Source organism: Rhamphochromis sp. 'chilingali' (genome assembly GCF_963969265.1).
Source record: "Rhamphochromis sp. 'chilingali' genome assembly, chromosome: 11".
NCBI lineage: Eukaryota > Metazoa > Chordata > Actinopteri > Cichliformes > Cichlidae > Rhamphochromis > Rhamphochromis sp. 'chilingali'.
In genome coordinates, this window is record NC_137938.1 from 33,672,372 (window position 1) to 33,695,982 (window position 23,611).

The following is a 23,611-nucleotide window of genomic DNA, read 5'->3' on the forward strand; positions in this document are numbered from 1 at the left end:
AATGTGCATATTTGCCCACATGGCACAGCTGCGTTAACTTTATTAACATATAAAAGCTATGCTTATACTATATTATCTTTTTTAGGTTAAATATAACACACTATGCACGTGTGAAGTATTCCCACCCACGTCACTTCTGCTCATTTGTGCTGTTCTTGGTTGATTGTGTTGGCAATTATCGAAACAAAGACTACATCTGTTTAAAAGAACAAGTGTGTTGCTGTTAAACCACTTTCCACTCACATCTGCACCTTTTTATAATTGTGTCAACACTCTAATTGGCCCTTTCAGTAAATCTAGACATATATGGTTGTCTTCTAATTGAGCCGCTACATATACTTTTTAATTTAGCATTTGTCATTTGTCACAGACCAATGTGAAAACAACTTTAGTGGGATTCTGAAGCTTTAAGAATAGAATAGAATAGAATGCCTTTATTGTCACTATATACATGTACAATGGGATACAGAGCATCGCTATATACACTATATACATATGAACAGTATTCAAAAATATAAAATGTACAAAAAGACAAATCAGAAAAATAAATAAATAGTGTTATATATTTACAGTGTGGGTTATTGCATGTAAATTAAGTATTGCACAGTGATGATAGTAGTTGTGCATAGAGGGAAGTCATTGGATTGGGGGGGTGGAGCTGTGTTGTCAGTTCCATTCTGCGCATCAGTAATTTGCAAACATCCACCTACCTATCCAGATAAGTTTTTAAAAAAACAGTCAGGTGGTTATATATGCAAAATGCCACTAGACTCAGGACCAGATGAAGACACTAATCTCAGAAGGCATTGTGAAATTTGAGACCTTACAAAATAACGAGACATGCTCTCAGCAAAATAATCTCTTGAACTGGCAAAGTACAGTTTAATGTCATTTTAATTTAATTGTTACATTCTTGCAGGCTACAAAATATTTTTTTATCTTTCTACAAAGCTTGACTAATCTTTTAGATAGTTTGGTGCATATACAAATTATTATAAGGAGATTTAAGCATATGATTAGTAAGACCGTATCATTTGGTTTTTACCAGCTAAGGAAGCTTTCTACAGCTCCGGCTGCTTTGGAGACTGCAGTGAGAGCATGTGTCTTGCAAAGGCAGCAGGAGTGATCTCCTTCCTGGCCTCAGCCCAAAGGCTTCACAGAGGAGACGAGACACCTAACAAGTTTATATCAGTTGAATTACAAGTGAACTGCAGGCACAGGTGCTGTGGCTTTTATACAGGGTGAACCTCCAAGTGATAGTGTGAGTGATTTTCGAATGACCTGACTAGACTGAAGTGGAGGTCGAAGGTAATGGAGCTGTTTTAGAGGCCAGGCTTTACTCAGCAAGGTGTGGATGTAGAGATGCTGATCTGGGCTCAGAGACACCAAAGGGAAAGGAGGCCTGTGTCTGTGTGCGTGCGTGCGTGTGTGTGTGTGTGTGTGTGCGTGCGTGCGTGCGTGCGTGCGTGCGTGTGTGTGTGTGTGTGTGTGTGCGTGCGTGCGTGCGTGCGTGCGTGCGTGCGTGCGTGCGTGCGTGTGTGTGTGTGTGTGTGTGTGTGTGTGCAGGTATTACTCATGTTGTGGGGACCTAAATCTGTTTGCACAGTCGCATATGGAGACTAAAAGCAGGTTCCTGTTACATAAATCATTTAATTTTTAGGAAAGATTGGCGTTAGTGTTTGGGTAAGGCTAAGTGCAGATTATGCAAGTAATAGTTATGGTTACGTTTAGAAATGAATGAGCTTTATTAAACGAATGCAGCTCCATGGAGACACGACTGTGTGTATGTGTATGGACGAGATCACTGTGTATTTACCGTAGTTGTTGCCAGAGTGCTGCCAGAACTCTAGCTCTGACTGGATTAAAAAGACTTTTATTTTCTAATCTTATTAGCTTTAAGAAAACGTACTGCTCTGGTCCAGCAGACTGGGTGGCACGATCACCCTTCAACTGTCCTCTCCAGTTGAGCCAAGTTTAAAACCCCATGATTAAAGTCTAACAATCCATTTGGCTACTGCCTGTGGCGGCACTGGTCTGGATGTTCCTTAGCTGTTTTAAGCAATACTAAGTCTGTATTTATGCCAGCATTTGCATCGCATCAAAAACCAAATAATGCCATACCCAGATTTCTCCCGTCCACACAAGCTTTGTTTCAGGTCCATTTTTAGCACTTGCAGCTAATTATTTAATAACATTTTTCTAGCATGCACCACTGGAAATATAACCTCATAAATCCTACAATATTTATCAATCAACAAAAATCATATTAATTCAACTTTTATTCCAGATTGTTCTCCTGGTGCTACTAGTGAGACCCACCCAACCATTCAAGAGCTTTCAATACATATTATTATACTATAATCAATATCATATATTTATAACGATGCATTTAAGAGGACAAAACTGTTTTCCCTGAAAAAAGGGCATCTGTTCCCTTTTGTTCCCTCTGTAATTTCTGCCCATGGTTTCACTGATATCACAGCAGTCTTTGAGGGTGTAGGCCAGTCAAATTTCAGAGGTGATGGTTGTGATTGTCCTTTTAACTATGGCTCTGCCCATCAGAGATAAACTTAAATATAAACCTCTGCAGTGTTTTGGTGCCCTAAACATATAAATGTATTACTCAGACTAGGCTCAGTCTTCTTACCAGCACATGGTCACACCACCAGACCGCTCTGCCTGAGCTGAGCTGTGTTAGCCTAAACTTTAGCTTGAGCTTTGAGACTGAGACATTGTTTGCTCAGTTGTTGGACCAATACAGAAAATCTGACAGAATGGAGAATTACTAACAGCACAGAGATCCCACAGAGCTCAGTGGTCAGGTGTTGTTGTACCCGGCAGCTCAGTATGTCAGTGTGAAGCGCGAAGGGAACAGCAAGACTTTTCCCAGGTTAGAAAAAGTGAGAAAACGACTCCACTTGACAACATTGATTTGTGAGGAGTGACTGGCCTGTGTGGGATTCCTCTTGAATCGTGGGAAGTGTGTTCTCAGCAAGCCCATCATCAGCGTAGCACCACATGTCTCACTGAAAATAAAAGCAGCCTGGAGAAGCTCACATTAGAAACAGGAAGGGCTTAAGCAGCTGGTGAGACAGTCCACTTTACCAGCTCATTCACCTCATTGATTTTCTTAATCAAAGGGTAAACTGATTTGCAGACCAGTGCTGTTGCATAAGCCTACAAAATGTACTTGATGCACTAAACAGACTGTTTCTGATCAAGGAAAAGAAATCTGTAGAGAAAGTTTCAATACACAAAGCCAGGAGTGTAGAAATATTTCATCATATTTGACTGAAACTTGACCTCTGTGTAGAGGTCAAGACAGAGGAGATCACAACTGAGATGTAGAAAAATCCAAAAAAGCACCACCCTGCTGATGGTGTCAAGACTCTGTGAGCTGTGGGAAGATGGACTGAAATAACGAAGCGTCCTGCCAGGCCCTACTGTACCTCTGCTTTGGGAGATATTTTTTCCACTTGTCAGTAATAGAGCAAAAAATGAGGCCTTTGAATATGGACCCTGTTTTTATTCCACTTGGCTGAAAATCAATAAATGCATTTAGATTAGTTTGTAAAGTATTGGTTAATAGTTTACAGGGCTTTTACACCTTTTAAATAAAATTGAAATGTTAGACAGAAAAAAAAATGGAACTGCACTAGATGAAGAAAACAACGGGTTCAACAACCAGGACGCTGGGTATTTTTCTCTAAAGCAGTCATTTCCAACCTGTGAGGCTTAGATCCTGCTGGTGGGAGGCAGAAAGAACAAAGGTTTTTATTTCAAAGCAAATTTCTTGTGAATCAATTTTCTGGTGAATGCTTTTTCCTCATGAAATAATTAGTAAGAGATGATACTGTGCGCTTCAGTAATTTATTGAAAATGCATGAAAAAGCAGCACAGCGGTGTTTTGGATTTTCTTCTGATGTCTGTAGCTAACTCTAAGGTCACAGTGTTCATCCATTTAAGTTTACAGGTCACAAACCTTAGAGTAGAATCTGCGCTATAAAAAATACAACAAAAACGCCTGTTTTTCACCTCCTTTCAGGTTATATTGAAGAGGCGTGCATCATCCCCTGCCCTTCAGACTGTAAACTCAGTGAATGGTCCAACTGGTCACGCTGCAGCAAGTCCTGTGGGAGCGGAGTCAAAGTTCGCTCCAAATGGCTTCGGGAGAAGCCTTACAACGGAGGTCGGCCGTGTCCTAAACTGGACCACATCAACCAGGTACTGACAGCCAAACTAATCTACGTGCTAAGACATGCGAGCTGGTGGCTGAGCAGGAGATTAAAGTCAAAACTGAAGCTCTTTTCAGCTCACCATTGTTTAATATTTATGAGCTGAGCTACAATATGTCTGTAGTTATTACAAGTATGCTGCACATTATACATATCCAGCACTAGAGAGAAAGAAATAAATTAATTATTTATGACAATAAACTTGAGTCTGCAGAGCTTTCTCTTACCTTCCACTCATTATTGCTGCAGTCATTTTTTTCTGAGCAGCGACACTGCAAAAAGCAACGGGTGCTATAAATGGATCCCATCCACTGAATTAATGCCCCCAAATGTGCCAGTTGATTCCTTAAGGTTCTCTGATTTGCTCAAATGAAATGCTTTCCAGGCCTTAGAGTATCAGCAAGTACGCCTGGCAGTGTGTGTGAATCTGCTAAGTTCACACAGGTGTTTATGCCACAGGCTTTTCTGATTATGAACTCTTGAATGTTGCATTAATCATAGGTTTTGCACTGTATGAACAGTTGGCATCTGCTCATTAATCCATCTGTCTCCTTTTAATCCAACCCGATGCTCGCTGGATGTGACTCATTGCTACAGGCCCAGGTAAGAGTTGCTCTCCTCAGATAATTGCAATGTACTCACAGTGTCACCAGTGTCAGTAGGTCACTGACAGATAAATGTACACACTCACAATGTCATGAATGTAGCTAAACAAGGTCCTATAGGAGACTTGAGTTTTATTTATGCAGACATTTCTCAGTGGCAAAGCTTCTCTGGGGGCAGAAATAATCTCGTTGGCTGAGTTAAACCTCAGAGAGCTGAGCTAAAGAATCACAGTGTATTAGGCAAACCTTAACTGACAAACTTGCATGGCTAAGATGAAATATTAAAAAATAAATATATTTGTAGAGGCGACTTTTTTCATTTTGACCACGAGGATCATATTTGTTAGCTAAGCAAGCCTCTGAGACTTTGCCTGCAGCAAAAAAGTTTAGAAAAGAAACTGCAATCTGCTACATTTGATTTGCTGCTCTATCAACTTCAGAGTGTTTGTTATTTTTCTCAGGTGTATGAGGTGGTGCCGTGTCAGAGTGACTGCAAACAGTACGTGTGGGTGGCCGAGCCGTGGAGTGTGTGGAAAGTCAGCAACGTGGATTTGAAAGAAAACTGTGGAGAAGGTGTCCAGACCAGAAGAGTCAGGTATTTGTCAGATTGCCTGCCATTGTGGCTTTGCTTATTTGTTTTCAGTGTTTACCAAAAAAATTTTATTGTAATTGAGCATGGCATTTATTCAGGCAGGCCACAAAGTTAAGCTCAGCCTCAATCCTGGCAGATCAGCAGATATCAGCTGCAGCCAGCATTAACTGATGACTCAGCTGTTTGTGCTTCACAGCAAATCTCATACAGGGTTTTTTATTTAAGCCACACTGGGGTGGCTACAGTTGCTATGCAAGCCACTTTGCAGCCCACAAACTTTCCAGCTCCTCCTTTCATTCTATGCCTGACTTATTCAGTGTGTTATATGTTGTCACTGATGCTCTGTTCCATATGAGGCTCTCATTACTTATGCAAAGCTTAATGCAGGGGTGTCCAACTCCAGTCCTCGAGAGCTACTGTCCTGCCAGAGTCAGAGTGAGTAAAAATGCTAATGACCTCAGCTGAGTTGTCCCTCCTTAGAGCAGGGGAAATTAATATTGTAAATGGCCGACTGGGGTGTAACGAGCTGCAATTTAAATAAAATATTCTGACTGAGGTCGTTGAGGAAATCCAGGTTCTGGTTTAATTGAAAAAAACAATTTACTTTTTACTTATTGTAAAAAATGTTTTTGTTAAAACTTACAATAAAAGTTAAAATAAAGGTGAAACTAGACTTTTTTTATAGACCTGACCTCACCTACTCTGGGGGATCCACCCTGCCGTGTGAGAAGCACATAGGTTGTCAGGTACTTCATGTACCTGTCAGCTCCCTGTCCAGTTAAAACACACTGTCTGACTATTTCTTTCTTTGCACCACAACAGCAGAATTGCTAAAACAAGGTCAAACTCTGGGTGTTTCTTGCCCGATCCCACAGGTGCATGCTCAACACAATTGACGGCCCATCTGAGCCCGTCGAGGACTACCTGTGCGACCCGGAGGAGATGCCCTTGGGGGCCAGGGAAAGCCGGCTGCCCTGCCCTGAGGACTGTGTCCTCAGCGACTGGGGACCCTGGAGTCGCTGCACCCTGGTGAGAGCTGAACCCACATCAGAAAGCAGCAGCTCAGCTGTCTGGCACAGAGCAGATATGGCAGGGTCAGATTTCTGTAAAAGTCCACTGATATGATTTTCTTGTTGGAAAAAATTTTCTGAGGTTCAGGAATTCAAAGCGTGGCTGTACTGTATCATTGTGAGCAGTGTGTGAATCTTTGTCAACAGGTTATTTCTCATCCACCAAGGAGGAATAAAAGAGATATATGAACTGGGAAGAAGGAGAAAAATGGCTTATATATCACCTATATTACACTGTACTCACTGTGCATTCAGCAGGGAGGGAACATGATTTATGATAAAGATTCAGGAGCATGTAGAGCCACACACACACACACACCTGGATATATTTCAGCAGTAATGTAGCAGCAAACATAAAAGCTGAGGCTAAAAATATTGCAGCTAATTTGTGAACATGATTTGGCAGACAACCAAAAATAGTCTTACACAAGACCACAAATTCAGTTTGTAAAAAATTACTTCACTGTAAAAAAGTTATGGTAAATTAAATATAACTGATATTGGTCTACAGCTGAGACAGTTTCCTATTCCATGGTGACTTCATATTTGTAAAAAGACAGCAGCCCCTGCAATCAGCACACACCTACAGGCTGCAGCACACACGCAATGTTCATTCTTTTTGCAAAAACTTCCAAAGGTGTCAGAACATCCTGTTCAACTCCTCCGCCCGACACCTCCGTTTGATGGTAAAAAGCCGCTTTAACTGCTCTGGTTTCACCCGCTGTTCTCACAGCAGCACCCTGGCCATTGTTAATCACACCCCATTCTCTCCCAAAGTGCTTGACGCACCATCTTCCCACAATTCCAGTCTCGACGTGGAGTCTGCAGTGGCACCAGCAGGGCCTCTCACATGTTTTATTCATCATGCCAGCAATGGAGTTATTCAAAAGGCTGTCATTTTCTCCCCCAACTCTCTTCTCTGCGAGCAATGACCGTGTAGAGTCTGGTGATTTACCATTCCAGTAGAATATCTGTTTCAGCCCTCCTGTCAACTCCTGCTGGAACAAAAACATCGAATTCCACATTTTGGGAAAGCCATCGGAGAACATCTTGACATTAACATTTTAAATGAATCGCGGCCCAATAACTTCATAAATAATTCTAACACATTTAGTGCCTTCAATCATCAAAACACATGAACACCATGGCTGCAGGAACGCTATGACTTTGTTCCGGGTCAAGGATATGCCTCCATTCACTTCTTATCACTCGCTACAATATGGCCTGTTTAATCATTTATGCATTCTAATGGCTCAGGTTTTTAATGGGAAGTCTCTGTTTCAGCCCTGTACCAGAAGTAACTATCGAGTGCGGACAGCATACACCATTCGACCCCCCAGCGTAGGAAGAGAGTGTCCAGACACGACCGAAAAGGAGCCCTGCAGCCTTAACCTCAACTGTTTCAACTACTTCTACAACATCACAGGTAAAAGGAAATGTTGAAGAAGCCCAGGTTTATAGCCTAACCCACACTCATTGGTTGGTTTAAAATGGCACACTGAATCTCCCCAAAAAGGATGTACTGATATAAAAGTCAAAGGGCTTTTTTGCTGGTTATTAATAGAGAAACAATCATCAGCTAATAGCAGCTGTTTTTTTTAACAATAATCAGGTGGAGAAAGAAAAGCGTCTTACAGACAGTTCATGGCAGGAAAGGCACAGACTCTTGGGACTATTAATGGTCTGTTGTAGTTACTGCAGTCATGTTGTGTTTGCTCCTTGAGTATTGTGATTGTACAATATGTTTTTATGGCTCAGAACAGCAGGACGCTCCACACATTGTCTTGGAGAAGGTCCTGGCTCACTTGAGCCTTCCAGACTATAAAAGCTAGCCCAGACAAACTGCTAATAGCTGTTTTTTTTCGTATCTTTTATTTAGACTCCTTCCAAGCCACATACAAAGAGCAGGTTTGTGAATTCCTGTGTCTTCCTCCCCTCACGCAGATGGCTGCCCCTCCCTGAGCCTGATGTTCTTTTTTCCCACTGTTGCCAAAACATTTGCTCATAGGGGATCATCTGATTGTTGGGGTTTACCCTGTTTTCTTAGTATTATTTTAGCGTCTTTACCTTAGAATATAAAGCGCTGAGAGGCAACTGTTGTTGTCATTTGGCGCTGTATAAATAAAATTCATGTTCATGCATGTTCAGGATTTTGGCCTGGGTGTCTCACACCAGAAGTTGCTGTGGCGATGATACATCTAACCAGTGTTAATGTTCAGTTAATATGTGAATGTTTAACAACGCCATGGTGATGTAACTGCGTGGTGGCATGGTGACGCAGGAGTTCCTTAAAATAGTAGAGATGTGCTATTAATCATCAAGTCCTTACTGTGAGAAGTAAAAAGAAGTATTCTGGACTTTTTAGGTTTGTCTGTGTTATTTCACTACATTTCCGAGTGGATGAGGATGATTAACACGGGGATTGTGGCCCCCTGGCAGTCTGCATCATCACGTATTTCCTGAAAATGGCAGCATTGCTGCTGCTTGTGTGATTTCTGGGCTGCTGTCAGTGATGTGAACCAAATCTGAACCAAATCAGTGACATGAAAATCAGCCCCTTAAATGTAAGCCTTAAAATGCAGCATCCATTTCAGATTGAGCCCCTCACGGGATGAGCGATCAATAAACAGCTCATCTATTTTCTTTTTTTCATTATCCTTGTCGCTTTTGTTTCATTCTAGTAGGATAATTGCAGACCATGCGGGGTGTTATCAAAACCTTGTATAATGGCAATGTAACGTTAATAGGACTGTTTTGAGTCCAGCTCACAGCTGGTCTTCACAATGCTCGTCTCTAAAAGCCGGCTATTTATTGGTTGGTTGTTTATCTCTTTAGCGCCGGTTTGCACAGGGAGGTTGAATAGGCACACATTAAGTTTGATTTCTCTGCAGCTACAACCATTAAAGCCTGGAAGAGTACAAGTAAACCAGTTGGCTGCAGGCCACTGTGGTTAAATGCCTTGCTCAGTGGCACCTCTGTGTGTGACTGCTTAGAACAGAAAACATTTCTGATTAACTGTAAACAGAAAGATTTCCAAAATAGATTTGAGCTGGCAGCCTACCCGAGCCTCCCCCTCGAATCCTCGGGACATCACAGCTCCACCTCACATGTCACTGAGGTTATGCATTAATGTTTCATTTTGGAAACTGTAAGAAACAATTTCAATAGAAGCGAATAAAAGCAGAGTTTGGCACTCACTTAGTTTGGAAGCCCACCCTCCTGCTCCCTCTGCTCTTTGGAAGAGGTGACACATTATCCCAACTGCTGAGTTCACAGTGGCATGCAGGTATCCTGGGGTATATGTACTTAATATATGAGCAGAAATTATTATTGGGTATTCTTTTTTCATTGTTGATGCAGAGATCATCCAAGCTGCTCCTTCCTGCAACGTTTCTCTCCTTTCCTTGCTGCCTTTCTCTCTGTCTCTTACTGTCAGTCTTTCTTGTTGCGATCTCCCTATTTCCAGTCCCCAGAGTGCCACAAAGCTCCTCAGCAGAAGGAGACACAATTTCCCGAGTTGAGCTTGCAAACGAGCTCACTGCAGCTAAAAACAGCCGCTCATCGCACGGCGCTCTTCGTGAGTGATACCTCAGCCTCCCCGTTGTTGCAAGTTTTTTTCTTTTACTTCTTCTTTTTTTTAAGCAGCACTGTGGTTGTTTAAAGGCAGTGAAACCCCAAGTCTGGAATAAAATGCTGCTTTTTCCCTTCACAGAAATAATTTTCTCAGGGTGCCAAGTTCTGCTTCCTAAATCTTTGGATTTTTCTGTTCATATTCAGCTTTTAAATTCTGCTTATTTTTCAAAGGAGGCGACTCAAATCAGACCAAATGGCCACACAACGCAATTCCGCCATAAAAAGACACTAATGGCAGCCAGATTTAATAATAATGGATTGGATTTATACAGCGCTTTTCAAGGCACCCAAAGCGCTTTACAATACCACTATTCATTCACTGGTGGAGGCAGCTACAGTTGTAGCCACAGCTGCCCTGGGGCAGACTGACAGAAGCGAGGCTGCCATATCGCGCCATCGGCCCCTCTGGCCAACACCAGTAGGCAAGTAGGGTAAAGTGTCTTGCCCAAGGACACAACGACCAGGACAGAGAGCCCAGGGATCGAACCGGCGACCTTCTGGTTACAGATGCGATTCCCAACCCCCTGAGCCACGGTCGCCCAGGGGGTCCATATTTATTGGATATAAGTGAGATGTTAGAAATCTTAAATGACCTCTTTGCAGGCATCTGTTTTTAAAAGTCATCTTCAACAGCCAGAAGCTATAAAGACTCCAGAAATACAACAAAGCCACACTGATTATTTTTAAAGAGGTGGCAGAAGGAGACGAAGAATGTAATGCCACAAAGGTAATGAGCTGAAGTCAAAGTTACAGTGTGGCAAGTACAAGGCATGCGCACTGCTCTGCTGAGTCATCTGGCAGCTTAAAATGGTTCATTTATATGCTTGGCATGTGTATCCTAAAAGGTCTATGTAGTTTCTGCTCTCTGATGGCTGGGAAATTTTAGTGTGTCAGCAGTGGAGTTAGTAATTAACTTGATCGTGTCGCATTGTGTCAATACGTCATATCAAAAACTCTACCAATTAATTGATGTTTTATATAAAAATCCTTGTTCTTGTCCTTGCTGGGAGACTCTGTGTATGAGCGTACTGTATAAAAGCTTAAGGTAAGCAACTTTCAGAGAGGAATGAGACAACATAAAGCGACAATGCATTTTTGTGTGCTCCCCCATAAAAAGCCGAAGACAGACTACGGTTGTTTCTCACTGTTTGGGATTTATTCTCTCTGAAGTGTAAAGACTTTGTGACAGCTGAGGCATTCGAACACTTCTAAACAGCGTCTCCTTGTGTTTTGTCCCCTCCACATCATCCCGCTTGAACTGAAAATACATCCAAGTACAGAGGCAGAACACTTGTGAAAGGCTGGTTTCTTGTGACTTCAATGCTTCCTCCTCTTCTTTTCGCTTCTTGCTCTCATCTAAATCATGACACCCTCTCACCTGCCTTCCAGCTCTGCTCGCACTCAGGGTGGTAAAATCAACAGCTGCAACCTGCTGAACGCTGGCAAATATTTGATATGTGGTAAAGTTATGTGCTCTCAAAGCAGGCAGATAACAGTTGTATTGTAAGGGTCATTTAATGCTGTAAAACACAGTGCACTTGATGCCAGGATTACCTTTTACGTGATAGCTTATTAGTGAACGCTGCTATTTAATAACTATATTAATTAAGTAAGTAAATTAAGTAAAATTTTATTTGTATAGCACCTTTCAAGACAGAAATCACAAAGTGCTTCACAGAAAAGGTAAAACATAAAAACAGAAATCAACCAAAAGCAAGTTTAAAAAGATAGTGGTTTCATTTAAAAAACAGCTAAAAACCTGAGTCCACAGATCTCAGGCTTAAAGGAAGGGAGTTCCAGAGTCTGGGGGCCACAGTTACAAACGCCCTATCACCTTTCGTTTTCAGCCCGTATGCTAGACGACCAGCAAGCCCTGATCACATGACCTCAGGGACCTGCTGGGGATGTAATGATGTAAAAGATCTCTGATATAGGTTGGTGCTTGTCCATGCAGAGCCCTGAATGTCAAAGTCAAAATCTTGAAGTTGGTTCTGAATTTTATGGGGAGCCAGTGCAACTGGATCAGCAGGGGTGTAACGTGGGAGTATTTAGAAGATTTGGTCAGAAGCTTTGCGGCAGCGTTCTAAACAACTTGCAAATGATCTACAGAGGCTTTACTTAAACAAGTGAACAAAGAATTGCAATAATCCAAATGAGATGAGACAAATGCATGGATGACCATTTCTAGTTCTGAGTGTGAAACAATGGGACTCAGCTTAGCAATATTTTTTAAAGGATAAAAACAGGAGCGAACCAATAAATTAGCATGAGTGTCCAAAGTCAGAGCTGAGTCAAAAGTTACACCAAGGTTCCTGATAGAAGGTTTGGCAAATGTCAACCAGTCCAAAGCAGACCCTGATATACCCACCCAATGTCTCAGCCTATCTAGCAAAATGTGATGGTCAACAGTATCAAAGGCAGGCGTCAAGTCCAACATCAGCAAGGCAGAGCATTCTCCTGCATAATTCATCAGGATGTCACTGGAGAGACTCTAATAAGTGCCGTTTCAGTAGAGTGTGCTCTACGAAAACCAGACTGGAATTTATCCAGAATGCTGTGTTCATCTAGAACAGATAGAATTAACTATATTAAATAATCATTAATCAAGTAAGCGCTGTGTTCTGTCACAAACCCGCAGATCCTTATCACCCAGCTTAGCAGTTCCTCTCAGTTATTCGGAGCATTTAGCATCTTTCAGCTCATTATTTTGGTATCCAGCATCCAACTGTGTTTGTGCACTCAGAGAACTCACATCAAGGTTTTATTTGCAGACTGAGCAGCTGTTTTTGGTGCCAAAAAAGCCTTTGAAAAGCTGCAGAACCACAGAGCTAGCACCTAGCAGGCAAATGTACCAAAGCTGTATAGTAACTAAACAGCCAGAATTTTCTTTAAGTCATTTGTAAAATGAAACTGTGCTGAAATGATTTGTAGAAATTGTGGTTTTGTCAACAAATATAACTCCAAATAAATGCTACTGTTGATTCGCAGCATCTGTGATTGTTTCTGCCTCCAAGTTGCGAAAATTACAAATTGAGGACTTGTCTTAAATGAAGACTTTCTCAAGAATTCATTTGAGAATCAAAGAAGAACTATTCAAGTTGATGTGGTACGCTATAATAAAAGTAATCAACTTTAGAAAGAATTTGCATAATGGAATAATCCAACTTTGACACATTTGGGAGAACACAGTCTCAGTTCAATTAAATAGCACATTTAATGCTTTCAGTGCAAATCATATCTATTCAGATCATATTTCAGAACTTATTTACAGTTTCCTTAAAGATCTGGATGCCATGCTTGATTTGTTTGTTGAAGCTTTAGAACAGCTCTTTGTTTTACTGCCAGTGCTATTGGTAAGCCTTTTGTAGAGTTGCACTCATAAAGTTCAGGGCAACGTTGCAGTGCTGTCTTTGTGCTGGATTATTCAACAGTGTTTATTTTCAGTTATTTGCAGAAAACAAACTGAAATTAGTTATTTAAACCACAGCAGATGCCAAGTCTTTGCATATTTATTCAACTTATTATCTGGTGTTATTTATATTTTCTGTGAGAGAGCCATTGTTGCTCCGAAAGCTTGACATTTTCCATTTTGTGAGTGTGATAAAGAAAAAGGAACAAAGCGAGATTGTTTCTCTATACGACCTTTCCGATTATGTTTCAGGCTACATGTACTGTGTAAAAATAAATCCTCGTAGTATTAAAAAAAACATCGTGCTGGGCATCACTACAAAGTACAAGAAGTTCCCAGGCTGTTGCTGCAGCACAGAAAAAAATGTGCCTGGAGTCAGCATTGAAAATGAAGTTGTACAAACAAACATCAGGACCTGTGTTAGAATCACTACCATCCTTAGAATCTGCATTGTGTCGAATACTCCAAGCATGCTATTCAGCTGGCCCAAATGTAACCGTTCACCATGAACAAACCATCAACAGCCATCAGATCAGGAGTATCCTGTAGCACTTCTGCATTCTCACTGTTGCACATACAAATTTCTCTTCCAGGACTAGACTGTCATTTTCGAGCTTCACTCCTAACACCCTGAACTGTCTAAAGAGGACCCTTTGGAGCCAACTTCTTGACATGAACCAACATGGCAGCTCACAGCTTGTCTTTACAAGCAAGTTTTTTGGCTTTTGGCTTCTTCTCGCCTGCCTTTCTTGGCAGATTTAACTTCTGAATTTCAAGTTGAAGATCCTCCTTTTGACAATGCAAAAAAATCCAGCTTACGTTGCAGGTGGTATTTATATAACAGGACTGCCACTGGGCATTCCAAACACTAGGAAGAGGTATGCCACTGGGTATAAGGTGACTTCTTCAAAGGGGGTCATGGCAAATTGCTGTTCGTAGGCACAAACAGCAGTGCCGTCTTCAGCGGTGATTCTCAATATTTGTGTTAATAATTTTAATGTTAAAACTAGTAAAATTGTGAATATGTTTTGTTTCTCTTCAGACTGGAGTACGTGTCAGCTGAGTCCAAACGCTGTCTGTGGCGGCGGCATCAAAACCCGGATGCTTGACTGCGTTCGCAGCGATGGCAAATCGGTGGATATAAAATTCTGTGAAGAGGTGAGACTGGAAAATCCTTCAGGTGTTTGCTTTTGGACCTTCCCTTTTTGTTTCTTGGAAGAATCCAATTTTACTTTCTTTGTTTGACACTCTAATTTCTTTTCTTAATGACGTGATCACATAACTCATTAAAATATATTATCGCACCGTTCCAGTACTATTCAGCCCGAAGCAACATGAAATATTTAAGAATATTCCCATGCAGAGATTGTTGTCGTTGCTTCTGGCTGGGCGTTTTATTCATTCATAATGTGTCAACTCCATGTAATTGTAGCCGGCGGGCTGTGGCAGAGCCTTCCCCACAGCTATTTAACCCTTGGCCCACTTCATCATCTGGCTCATTCACAAAAACACACTGTGTCGGGATGGTTTTCACAGCAGCCTTTATAATCCAATTCAGCTGGCCGGAAACCTGCCCTTTGCCAGAACAGAGACTTCTGGGAGTTGCAGTACTGAGAGGTCAAGTCAATGTCTGACCATAGCAGATTGAGTTTGCAGCGTAATGATTGGTTGTCTGTTATGTGAATGATTTGATGATGTGCTGTTTGAAACATGTGCTGCAGATGAATTTGGAGAAGAAGTGGCAGATGAACATCTCCTGTGTGGTCGAGTGTCCTGTCAACTGTCAGCTGTTGGAGTGGTCGGCCTGGTCAGAGTGTTCACAGACCTGCGGTCTAGAAGGTGAGAATTTCACACACACGTTTTTGTCCCGAGCAGCTTCCAGTGCCATCAAAATCCAGGAGTATGAAATCGGTAACCTTTCACGAACAAGACAACTTTTCTAAACACTGCGCCTCCTTTTCATCATTAATTGCACATTAATCTTACTGATTTACTTCCGTTGCTCTTTTCAAGTGCAATAATGAGATTACACTGGAGTAAAGGCAAATGCCAACATAAACAAGTAAACGAGATAAATAAGTTCAGGCAAAATAATGAAGCACATATACGTTTAAGATGGTCTATAAATGTTTTAAGACGTGTTATAAAAGAGGATGCCAGATTGTAAAGTTGCACTTCAGTCTTAATGGCAAATGGCCAAACATAGATTCTTGAATTTGCAACAGACGACTAAAGCTAAAACAGGTGAAACACAGGCTCCTGACGCACACTTGTAATTCACCTGGTAGAGCAGGTGGCCCAGGTACCATGTATCCCATTTGCTGTCTGTCACTCATGCTCTCTCCCCTCACTTTTCTGTCTGTGCTACACTGTCCTATCAAATAAAAAATAATGACCATTTCCAACCACCTTACATTCCTGTTGCTTTATCTATATTTACCATTTATCTGTTGAAAAAACAAGATCCAACTGTGATAACAGAGCTATTATTGTTTTTACCTCCTTAGTCCGTCTTTACTGTAGCAAGAACTGCCAAACAAGCAGTTTTTAGTACTTAGTACTATGTCTACCCATCCATCTGTGTGTCTGTCTGTGCAGGATGCAGTTTTATGTAAACTCTTGGCAGCTTTACCAAACTTTACAGGTGTGCATTTGAAATCAAAACGTGGGCCAAGTTTATTGATAGGTGTAGTCTAAAAACCCATTGTTCCCACAGCTGGTGTGACCACATATTGGAGTGTGGTCAATTGTGTACATGTGTGTGGTGCATTTAAAAAAATGTAACTGTAGGAGAGGATTTTTTTTTCTTGCAGAGTTTGAGATATTCCTTATTTATCTGATACTAGGCCCTCACACGTCATCTGAAACAAGCCATTTAAGCTTCTCCTCCTCCCTTTCTTATGATTTACTGGCTCCCACAAACAGAAGAGAAGAAGTGTTTATGAGATGACCATGTGAAGGAAATGTATGCTCACTGATGTACAGAGTCAGGAGGAATAAACTGTCTGAAACAGGGAATTACTTGTAGAAACACTGACCTTTGAAACTGGCCATGTTTAATGTCCCCAAGTGTAACTATATGTAACCAGTGTGTAACAAAAATACTAGAGGATGCCAAACTGCAAAAGGAGGATGGGTAACCACAATGAAGACACATCTGCAGAAATGATGGAACAATGTTCTGGTTGTATTAAAATGTTGTGCTTTGTATCACAACCAACAACAATAATCAAAATGATGTGCATGCACAGAGACCAAGAAAGTAAAATAAAGTCAGACCAGGGTCTTTTAAATGTCAGTGCTATCCAGTTCACGCCTGCTGGCTTATCTGGGCAGTTTATTAGTGTGAAATTAGCCAAACAAAGGATGGATGTTTTGCACAGTCTGTCCTACCACAATTTAGGGAATTAGATTGAGTTCCATATGAGCTGTGGCTCGACACCCATTTTAATAAAAGATCAGCGTACTTCTATGGATTTCCAGAAGGTCTGTGGACTCTCAGTTTGTTTAATTTGGGTTTTTTTTTTTAATCTCCAACTACAAAAGAAACCTGACCTAGGAGCAAGGTCAGAGTTATTTCACATGCATGCTGATGTGGGACTAAGCAGCCTTACCAGTGTAACCAAAATGGGAACAGTTAAAGGCGGGACAAAAAATTCTATTGATTAAAAATTAAATTATCCATCCAGGTCAGAAACTAATGATAAATAAATAACAAAAACCAAATTACTAATTCCTACAAAAAGTTTCTACTTCTGTTTCTTACTGTGGGCTACATACATGTTATGTACACATGGTACCAAAGCGTGTATTTGGGAGACACGCATCTCAGACATTTCCAAATGTAGCTAGCTAGAAAAACTCCCACAAACAAAGCAGAGGGAGTCTTTATTTAAGTCAAAGTTACTGTGTTATAGTCTTTCCAAATGACCATAGAAAATTTGTCGTCCTGTTGCCTAGTTGTTGTTCCAGGAGTTCACACAATTGATTCTGTCCCATTATATGTTCCTGCTCCTCAGGGCCGAGGGAGCCCTTTGAAGAAAGGGCGCTACAGCAATAGTTGGTAAATCAAAAGGAATAAGATAAAAAAAAGGTTTTTTTTACAAAAAATAAAAAAGGGCAAAGGCGGGGACCTTATTTGATGTGCGTTTTTTCTGTGTATGTGTGGGGGAAGTTTTTTTTTTTTATTGGAGTGGGATATGAAATTGTACAGTTTGCGTGTCAATGTGTGGGAACGCTGGTTGTTTTATGTGTTGAAAGCCAATGTAGGTTGGTAAAGGTGGATTTTGAGGTGAGCACTTTGCTGGATTGTCAGTGTGAAAATGTAAGTGGAATATGCAACAAATGGAGGGCTGTGAGAGTTGAGAGTGGGCAGTTTAAAGCAGGTAGACAGGAAGGTTGCTTTTAGAAACGTGTGTGAAGGGCTTCTATGTCGAGTCTTTCAGTTAATTCATAGCATCAATTCTGCACTTAAATCAAATGGTCTCCGGGGTTCTGCGATGAATTGGATTTATTTAAAGAGGTTTTTCTGATTGATGTGGAATAAAAGCCTTTTTACTCAAGTTGACCAAGAACCAATCAAGATGGTAAAGGGAAAAAAGGTGCAGTATTTCATGCCATTTAGAAACTCCTGCTCTGTTAAGTGAAGTGCTATTGTGCGCCGTAGGATTAATTGAATACATTCAAAACAAACGCATACACATGAATTTAAATGAGCTGTTTATAGAAGGAATGGATGACTGCTGTGTGGCACACCACAATGGTCACTGCATGTGTTTCTGTGTTTAGCTTATTGTTCAGGGGGGAAAAAGTCTCTTTGAACTTTGCATTAATTGTATTATTTTATCAAGAAACCAAGAGCTCCAGAGGCTTTGAAGAAAAAAAAAACCCCTCCTGATATTAATTTTCTCTCATGCTGGTAAAACAAAATGCTCAGATTTCAGTGCTGGGGTGGAGAGTTTTCAACACAGGAACCTGTTGTTCTACTTCAGTTCTACTTAAACAAGTAAAAGTGACTTTCTTTGCTTCAACTTCTCATATGAAGTAAATCTTTACTTCACAATGTAGCGTCTTTATACTATTGACATTGTTAAACTTTGGATTGGTTCCCTATAAGCCTCACTTTCCCTATACTGTCTGCTGCTGAAAACATTTCAAGGGGGAAACAATGTCAAGCAAAACAGTAAAGGGACAGGAACTTTGTTTTTCCCAGAAGGAAAGGGTCCAGTGGATGTCCTGCCCCAATCAGGCTGACTGCCACCCCAACCCCAGTTAGCCCACCACTGCAGCATGTGTAGTAGGCCCTGGGCTGCTTAGAGAAATAGGAGAATGTGACAGCAGTGTTTGCAATGTGCACCATTAGTGGACGCACGGTCAAACATACCTGCCTTCAGTGATGCAAACCAGAACACAAACATTGGTTCATGACAGTTGTAAAACTGAGAAGATTATGCTACTGCACTGACTTTGTCAAGTCTTCCAAAAATCAAGAGTGAATAGTTTTCTGCGCTAAAGGAACGACAACAGCACAAACACAAGCAAGAGTAACCCACATTAAAGGTGGTTCCATATAATTTTGGGACTGCCCCCTGCTGACAGTACACAGCAGCAACATTTAGACAATGGTCTGCAAAACTCTGCATAACGTCAGCGCACAACATTAACACCAAATGGCTGGAACAATATCGTTACTCCTGGTGATTTAAGCTCATTACTTGGACATCTTTAGAAGGAAAAACTGCACTGTATGCCGTAGGGGTTTCATTTTCCATTCAGGATAACAATGATAATCTCGGCTGTGAAGGTTCTCAGTCATCCAGGTCATCGTAGTCAAAGGAGCTTGCAAAGAAAAGCGTCTGGACTTCTTTAAGTTGCTAATGATAATCTTGTTTCCTTTCACAGTAGGGAACACATTTTGAAGTGGAGAAAGTCTTAAAAAAATCATGAATTGAACGTGCTTATGGGTGTGGAGATGCTCTAGGAAAAAATGACGGAACAAAAAGACAGACATTCACTCAATAAAGACAGTTCTGCGACACTAACCTATTTCCACTAGATCAACAAGTAACAAAATCCTGCTTATATAAAAGTCTAATGAGAGATCCACAGAAAACCAGAGATAAATTTAACCTTTTTTTTTTCTTTTTTACTCTCCAGGTAAGATGTGGCGACAGCGGTCGGTGGTTCAGGCTTCTCAGGGCGATGGCCGACCGTGCCCTTCTCAGATGGAGCAGTGGAAACCCTGTCCTGTCCGACCCTGCTACCGTTGGCAGTACAGCCCCTGGTCTGAGTGTCGGGTAGAGGTATGTCAATACATATAAAAGTTATACCATAATCCAGGTACATTAAACATTAATAATTGTATCGACCTCTGTCAGCTACAAGAAATGGAGCTCAGGCACAGCTGAGATCAATACTCTAAAACAGTTTGAGCCAGAAGGTGGATTTCAGGAGGGTGAAGTCTAAGAACCTGATAAAAAATAATGGAGTCTTTAGTATTGATGAACAAGCTCATCATTTCCCCACTCATACGGTTATTTTGAGAGATGGACAGTAAAAAAAAAAAATCAATCTAATGCATCTTTAATGCTGATGCATTACTGTAAACCAATACCTTTGCCAAGAAATTTGGCAGCCTGTACACTCAATTTTGCATCGTGTGGCACCGGGTCAGATTATTAAAAGCATCCAGTGCAATACTTTATGACATAAAGCAAAACTTTTCAAGAGTAAATGTGGTTTTATGGGGACACACAGAGACAGGTAATGTCATCTGTTACTAACATCCTTTGCTGCCCCTCACTTAAGTTGATCAAAAAGGAAGTGCTTATAACCACTGCCTTCCTCGGCTGTGTGAGAGTGAGAGGCAGAGACAGTCGACATTTTATTAAATGCACTCTGCATTCACTTCAGAAAAAGGCAAACCATCCTGTGGGTGGTAACCTCTTATCAAACTCCAATCAGGACCCAGCCTGGAGGACTCCCAAATGATATTATCTAACTAAGCAAATGCAAATATTAGCAGAAAATGTATCAGATAGAATGATCCTGTGAGATATTTTGTTCTTTCATGAACAAATATAAAGGACAATTTAACTCCCACACGGGAAAGAGACTGAAAATATATGGGGAAGCTTATCTTCCTTATACTTTTATCTATTAAAATACATTTTAATAGATCTCTACTCATAAAACAAAACAGGACAATAACAATTCTTCATTTAATCCACCAGGATTTTTTCTCCATCCCTTCCACTCTTTAGTGTTCCAATAACGTCAAAACAAGAACAGCAGACACTCTGTACTGCCCGCCTGCCAATAGAAGGTTATTTCCAATACTGCTTTTGTGTTTTCAACGCCCTACCAGTCTTACCCACATAATAAAATCCACAAGGGCACTTTAACAAGTGGTCTACATGTGCAGTCCTGCATGAGATGCTATCCCTGACCTTAATTTTCTGCCTTTATCCGAGTGTGGAAAATGGTCCCCTTTAATCATTTGTTACAGTTCACACAATTTCCAGACGAATGACAGCTTAAAAAGTAGAGGTTTAACTCATCCATGTTTGTATTTGTGCTCTTTTGTTTCTGTAAAAATACAAACCGCTGTACATATTGCAAATATATAGAACATATTCTGTTCTAAGCAACAATACATTTCCAGGTCAGGTATGCTGCCTTGCTGAGAAGCTGGAGGTGTGCAGCTTAATGCCTGCAGCTTTTCATCCTACAGCTCAGCTCAGCGATGCTTTTTACTCTTCTCTTAAAATGTTTGAGACGCATAAACACTTTTTGTATTTGTTTGACTTTAGTTGATCTTTCCATCAATTCAAATGGCAGAAGTTGAATTTACTAGGATTATTAAACTGCCATCAGATTGCTGCAGGTTTGTGTGACACCCCCTTCCCTCACTGTGTTAACTCATCACCTTCTGTCTTCTTCTGTGGTGTTTATGTCCTGTCAGAATGTGGTTTGTGGACACGGCATGCGCTTCAGGAACCTGTCCTGCTTCGTGTCGAACGGCTCCAGCGATGGCGAGGGCAGCCTGGTGGACGAGGAGCTGTGCAGCAGCCTGGAGGTGGCTGTCGATGGAGACAAGCAGATCAGACTGAAAGAGAGCTGTGTCCTCCCATGTCCAGGTAATAATGCTGACTTCAAGGTTTCAGTGGTAATTATTTGTTGTTTGGGCTGCATGAGCAACCTTGGAAAGTCCAAACACTGAATAGAAGCAATTAGAAGCACAGTCCACTGTTATTAAAAAAAAGTTCTCTAATGAAAAAAATTTAATCAATTATGACTTTACTCTTACTTTACTTTACTTTAATTTTCTTTAATATTCTGTGACTGAAATAGCTCCTCCAAATCAGCTTTTTGCCACACAAAGTAATAGTAAGCTATGGCAGCAATATGCTGGATACTATTAACCTCAGTCTCTGTCAGTAAAACTGATCAGGCATGAAGTACCCACAAGGAGTCTATAGACTTTATGTAAAAGAGCCCCTTGATTTTTGGGTTTATTTTTTATTAGCATTTAGATTGTTGCTAGGTTGTTCTTTTGGATCCAGGAGTAATCAACTTTAAACCAGACGGTTATCAGTGCTAATTAGTGCTGGAAGGGCTATACCGCACAGCAATCTGCAATATTTTTCAGATAGTTTCATTAAAATAACTCCCAAAAGCACTAACACTGCAAACAGGAGGTCCAGTTCAATGACTGGAATTAGTCTAGCTGTGAGACCGAGCAGACAGCAATAACACATCTGTCAGTTAGAGGCCAAACTTTACCTGGACAGTTGATATGAAGGGGTGTGCTGTGAACATGTTAATTTCATATCTGTGAAATTGGGCATTTTGACATAGGAGCCTACGGGGACTCTACACTTTTGGCGTCAGCCTCAAGTGGCCACCAGAGGAGCTGCAGTTTTCAGCACTTCAACCCCAGATGCTGCTAGCAGGAGACAAAGTTAGAAATAGCAATAGTTGCTAACATCAACATCACTTGAGTACTTGGATCGGTTGTCATGCGCTGAAGATGCTGATACAGATGTGTCAGTTAATCTAGCGTTCAGGTAAATACATGCTCATACATCATCATATCTGTAGAAGGTGTTTGAGACTAGTGTTTACTAATTATCTGTCTTCATTACCTGTCTATTAAAGCAGTGATTTAAGGCTTTAATCCACAGAGCAGTTTTCTATGCAAATCCTATGAAGCTCAATGTGATCAATGCTTATTGCTCCGAGTGTAAAAACACCCTCATCGTTCAGCTTTTACAATTTATGTAACGTCACTTCTTCCTCACAAACCAATCAGAGTCAAGAAGGGGTGGGAATTATGACATCAGCATTTTAAAAAAAAAAATGGTAGAGGAGCTGTGCTTGTAAGACGGTGCACAGAGTGTTTAAAAGTGGCGCATGTGGACACTGAAACTGTTTTGTGTCGCTGCTCTCAGCTTCAACAAGTCACTCTCCATACACAGCACAGTCGACACTTCTCAGCAGTCTGATGTATACTACAGGGAAGCCATTATGAGCATTTAAATACACATTAAAACAAGCTTTGTTGTAACGTTTAAAAGCCAAGTGAATTGAAATGCCTAAATGTGTTTGGCAGTTGTTATTTGAGGTGCTGAAAGTTGGTCTTTTGCGTGTGGGTTTGGTCTCAGCATTACCTCGAAACTCTAACAGAGCTCACTATCTATCATGACCTCTAAAATGAGAAGCAGCAGCATAGCTCAAGTCAGAATAAATGGACTACATTATGACCAAAGCTTTGTCTAACTGTGTTTTTTTATGGGAGTTTCATTTACTTTTGGGTTCTCTACTTCATCGCCTGCATCAGCTTAGAGAGCACTCTTGTCTTCTCTGCTTTTTCAAATCATGACAGCTGTACTCTGCATATGTGTGGGTTTTCGATTCACTTCATAGTTTCTATCATTTTCTCCAATTTCACAAGGTATCTATCTCCAGCTGTAAGTCACAGCTGCTTCTTTTCACCTCTCGCAGCACACGAGAAGAGTAAAACACGCTGAGGTTATCGTTAGAACAACAGTCAAAGGGCGATCGCT

The 23,611-nt window shown here is 41.0% G+C and overlaps 1 protein-coding gene across 1 annotated transcript in view; it reads left to right on the plus strand.

Annotated features, from left to right (window-relative positions):
• Positions 1 to 23,611, plus strand: part of thsd7ab (thrombospondin, type I, domain containing 7Ab) — a gene marked incomplete at its 5' end in the record, with an annotated part of 205,505 nt that overhangs the window by 146,721 nt on the left and 35,173 nt on the right. Inside the window, 8 exons of the mRNA XM_080895569.1 lie at positions 4,046 to 4,224; positions 5,296 to 5,435; positions 6,308 to 6,461; positions 7,787 to 7,928; positions 14,587 to 14,702; positions 15,266 to 15,383; positions 19,701 to 19,846; positions 21,508 to 21,682. Coding sequence (XP_080751695.1) covers positions 4,046 to 4,224; positions 5,296 to 5,435; positions 6,308 to 6,461; positions 7,787 to 7,928; positions 14,587 to 14,702; positions 15,266 to 15,383; positions 19,701 to 19,846; positions 21,508 to 21,682 — 1,170 coding nt within the window. The remainder of the gene's footprint in view (positions 1 to 4,045; positions 4,225 to 5,295; positions 5,436 to 6,307; positions 6,462 to 7,786; positions 7,929 to 14,586; positions 14,703 to 15,265; positions 15,384 to 19,700; positions 19,847 to 21,507; positions 21,683 to 23,611) is intronic.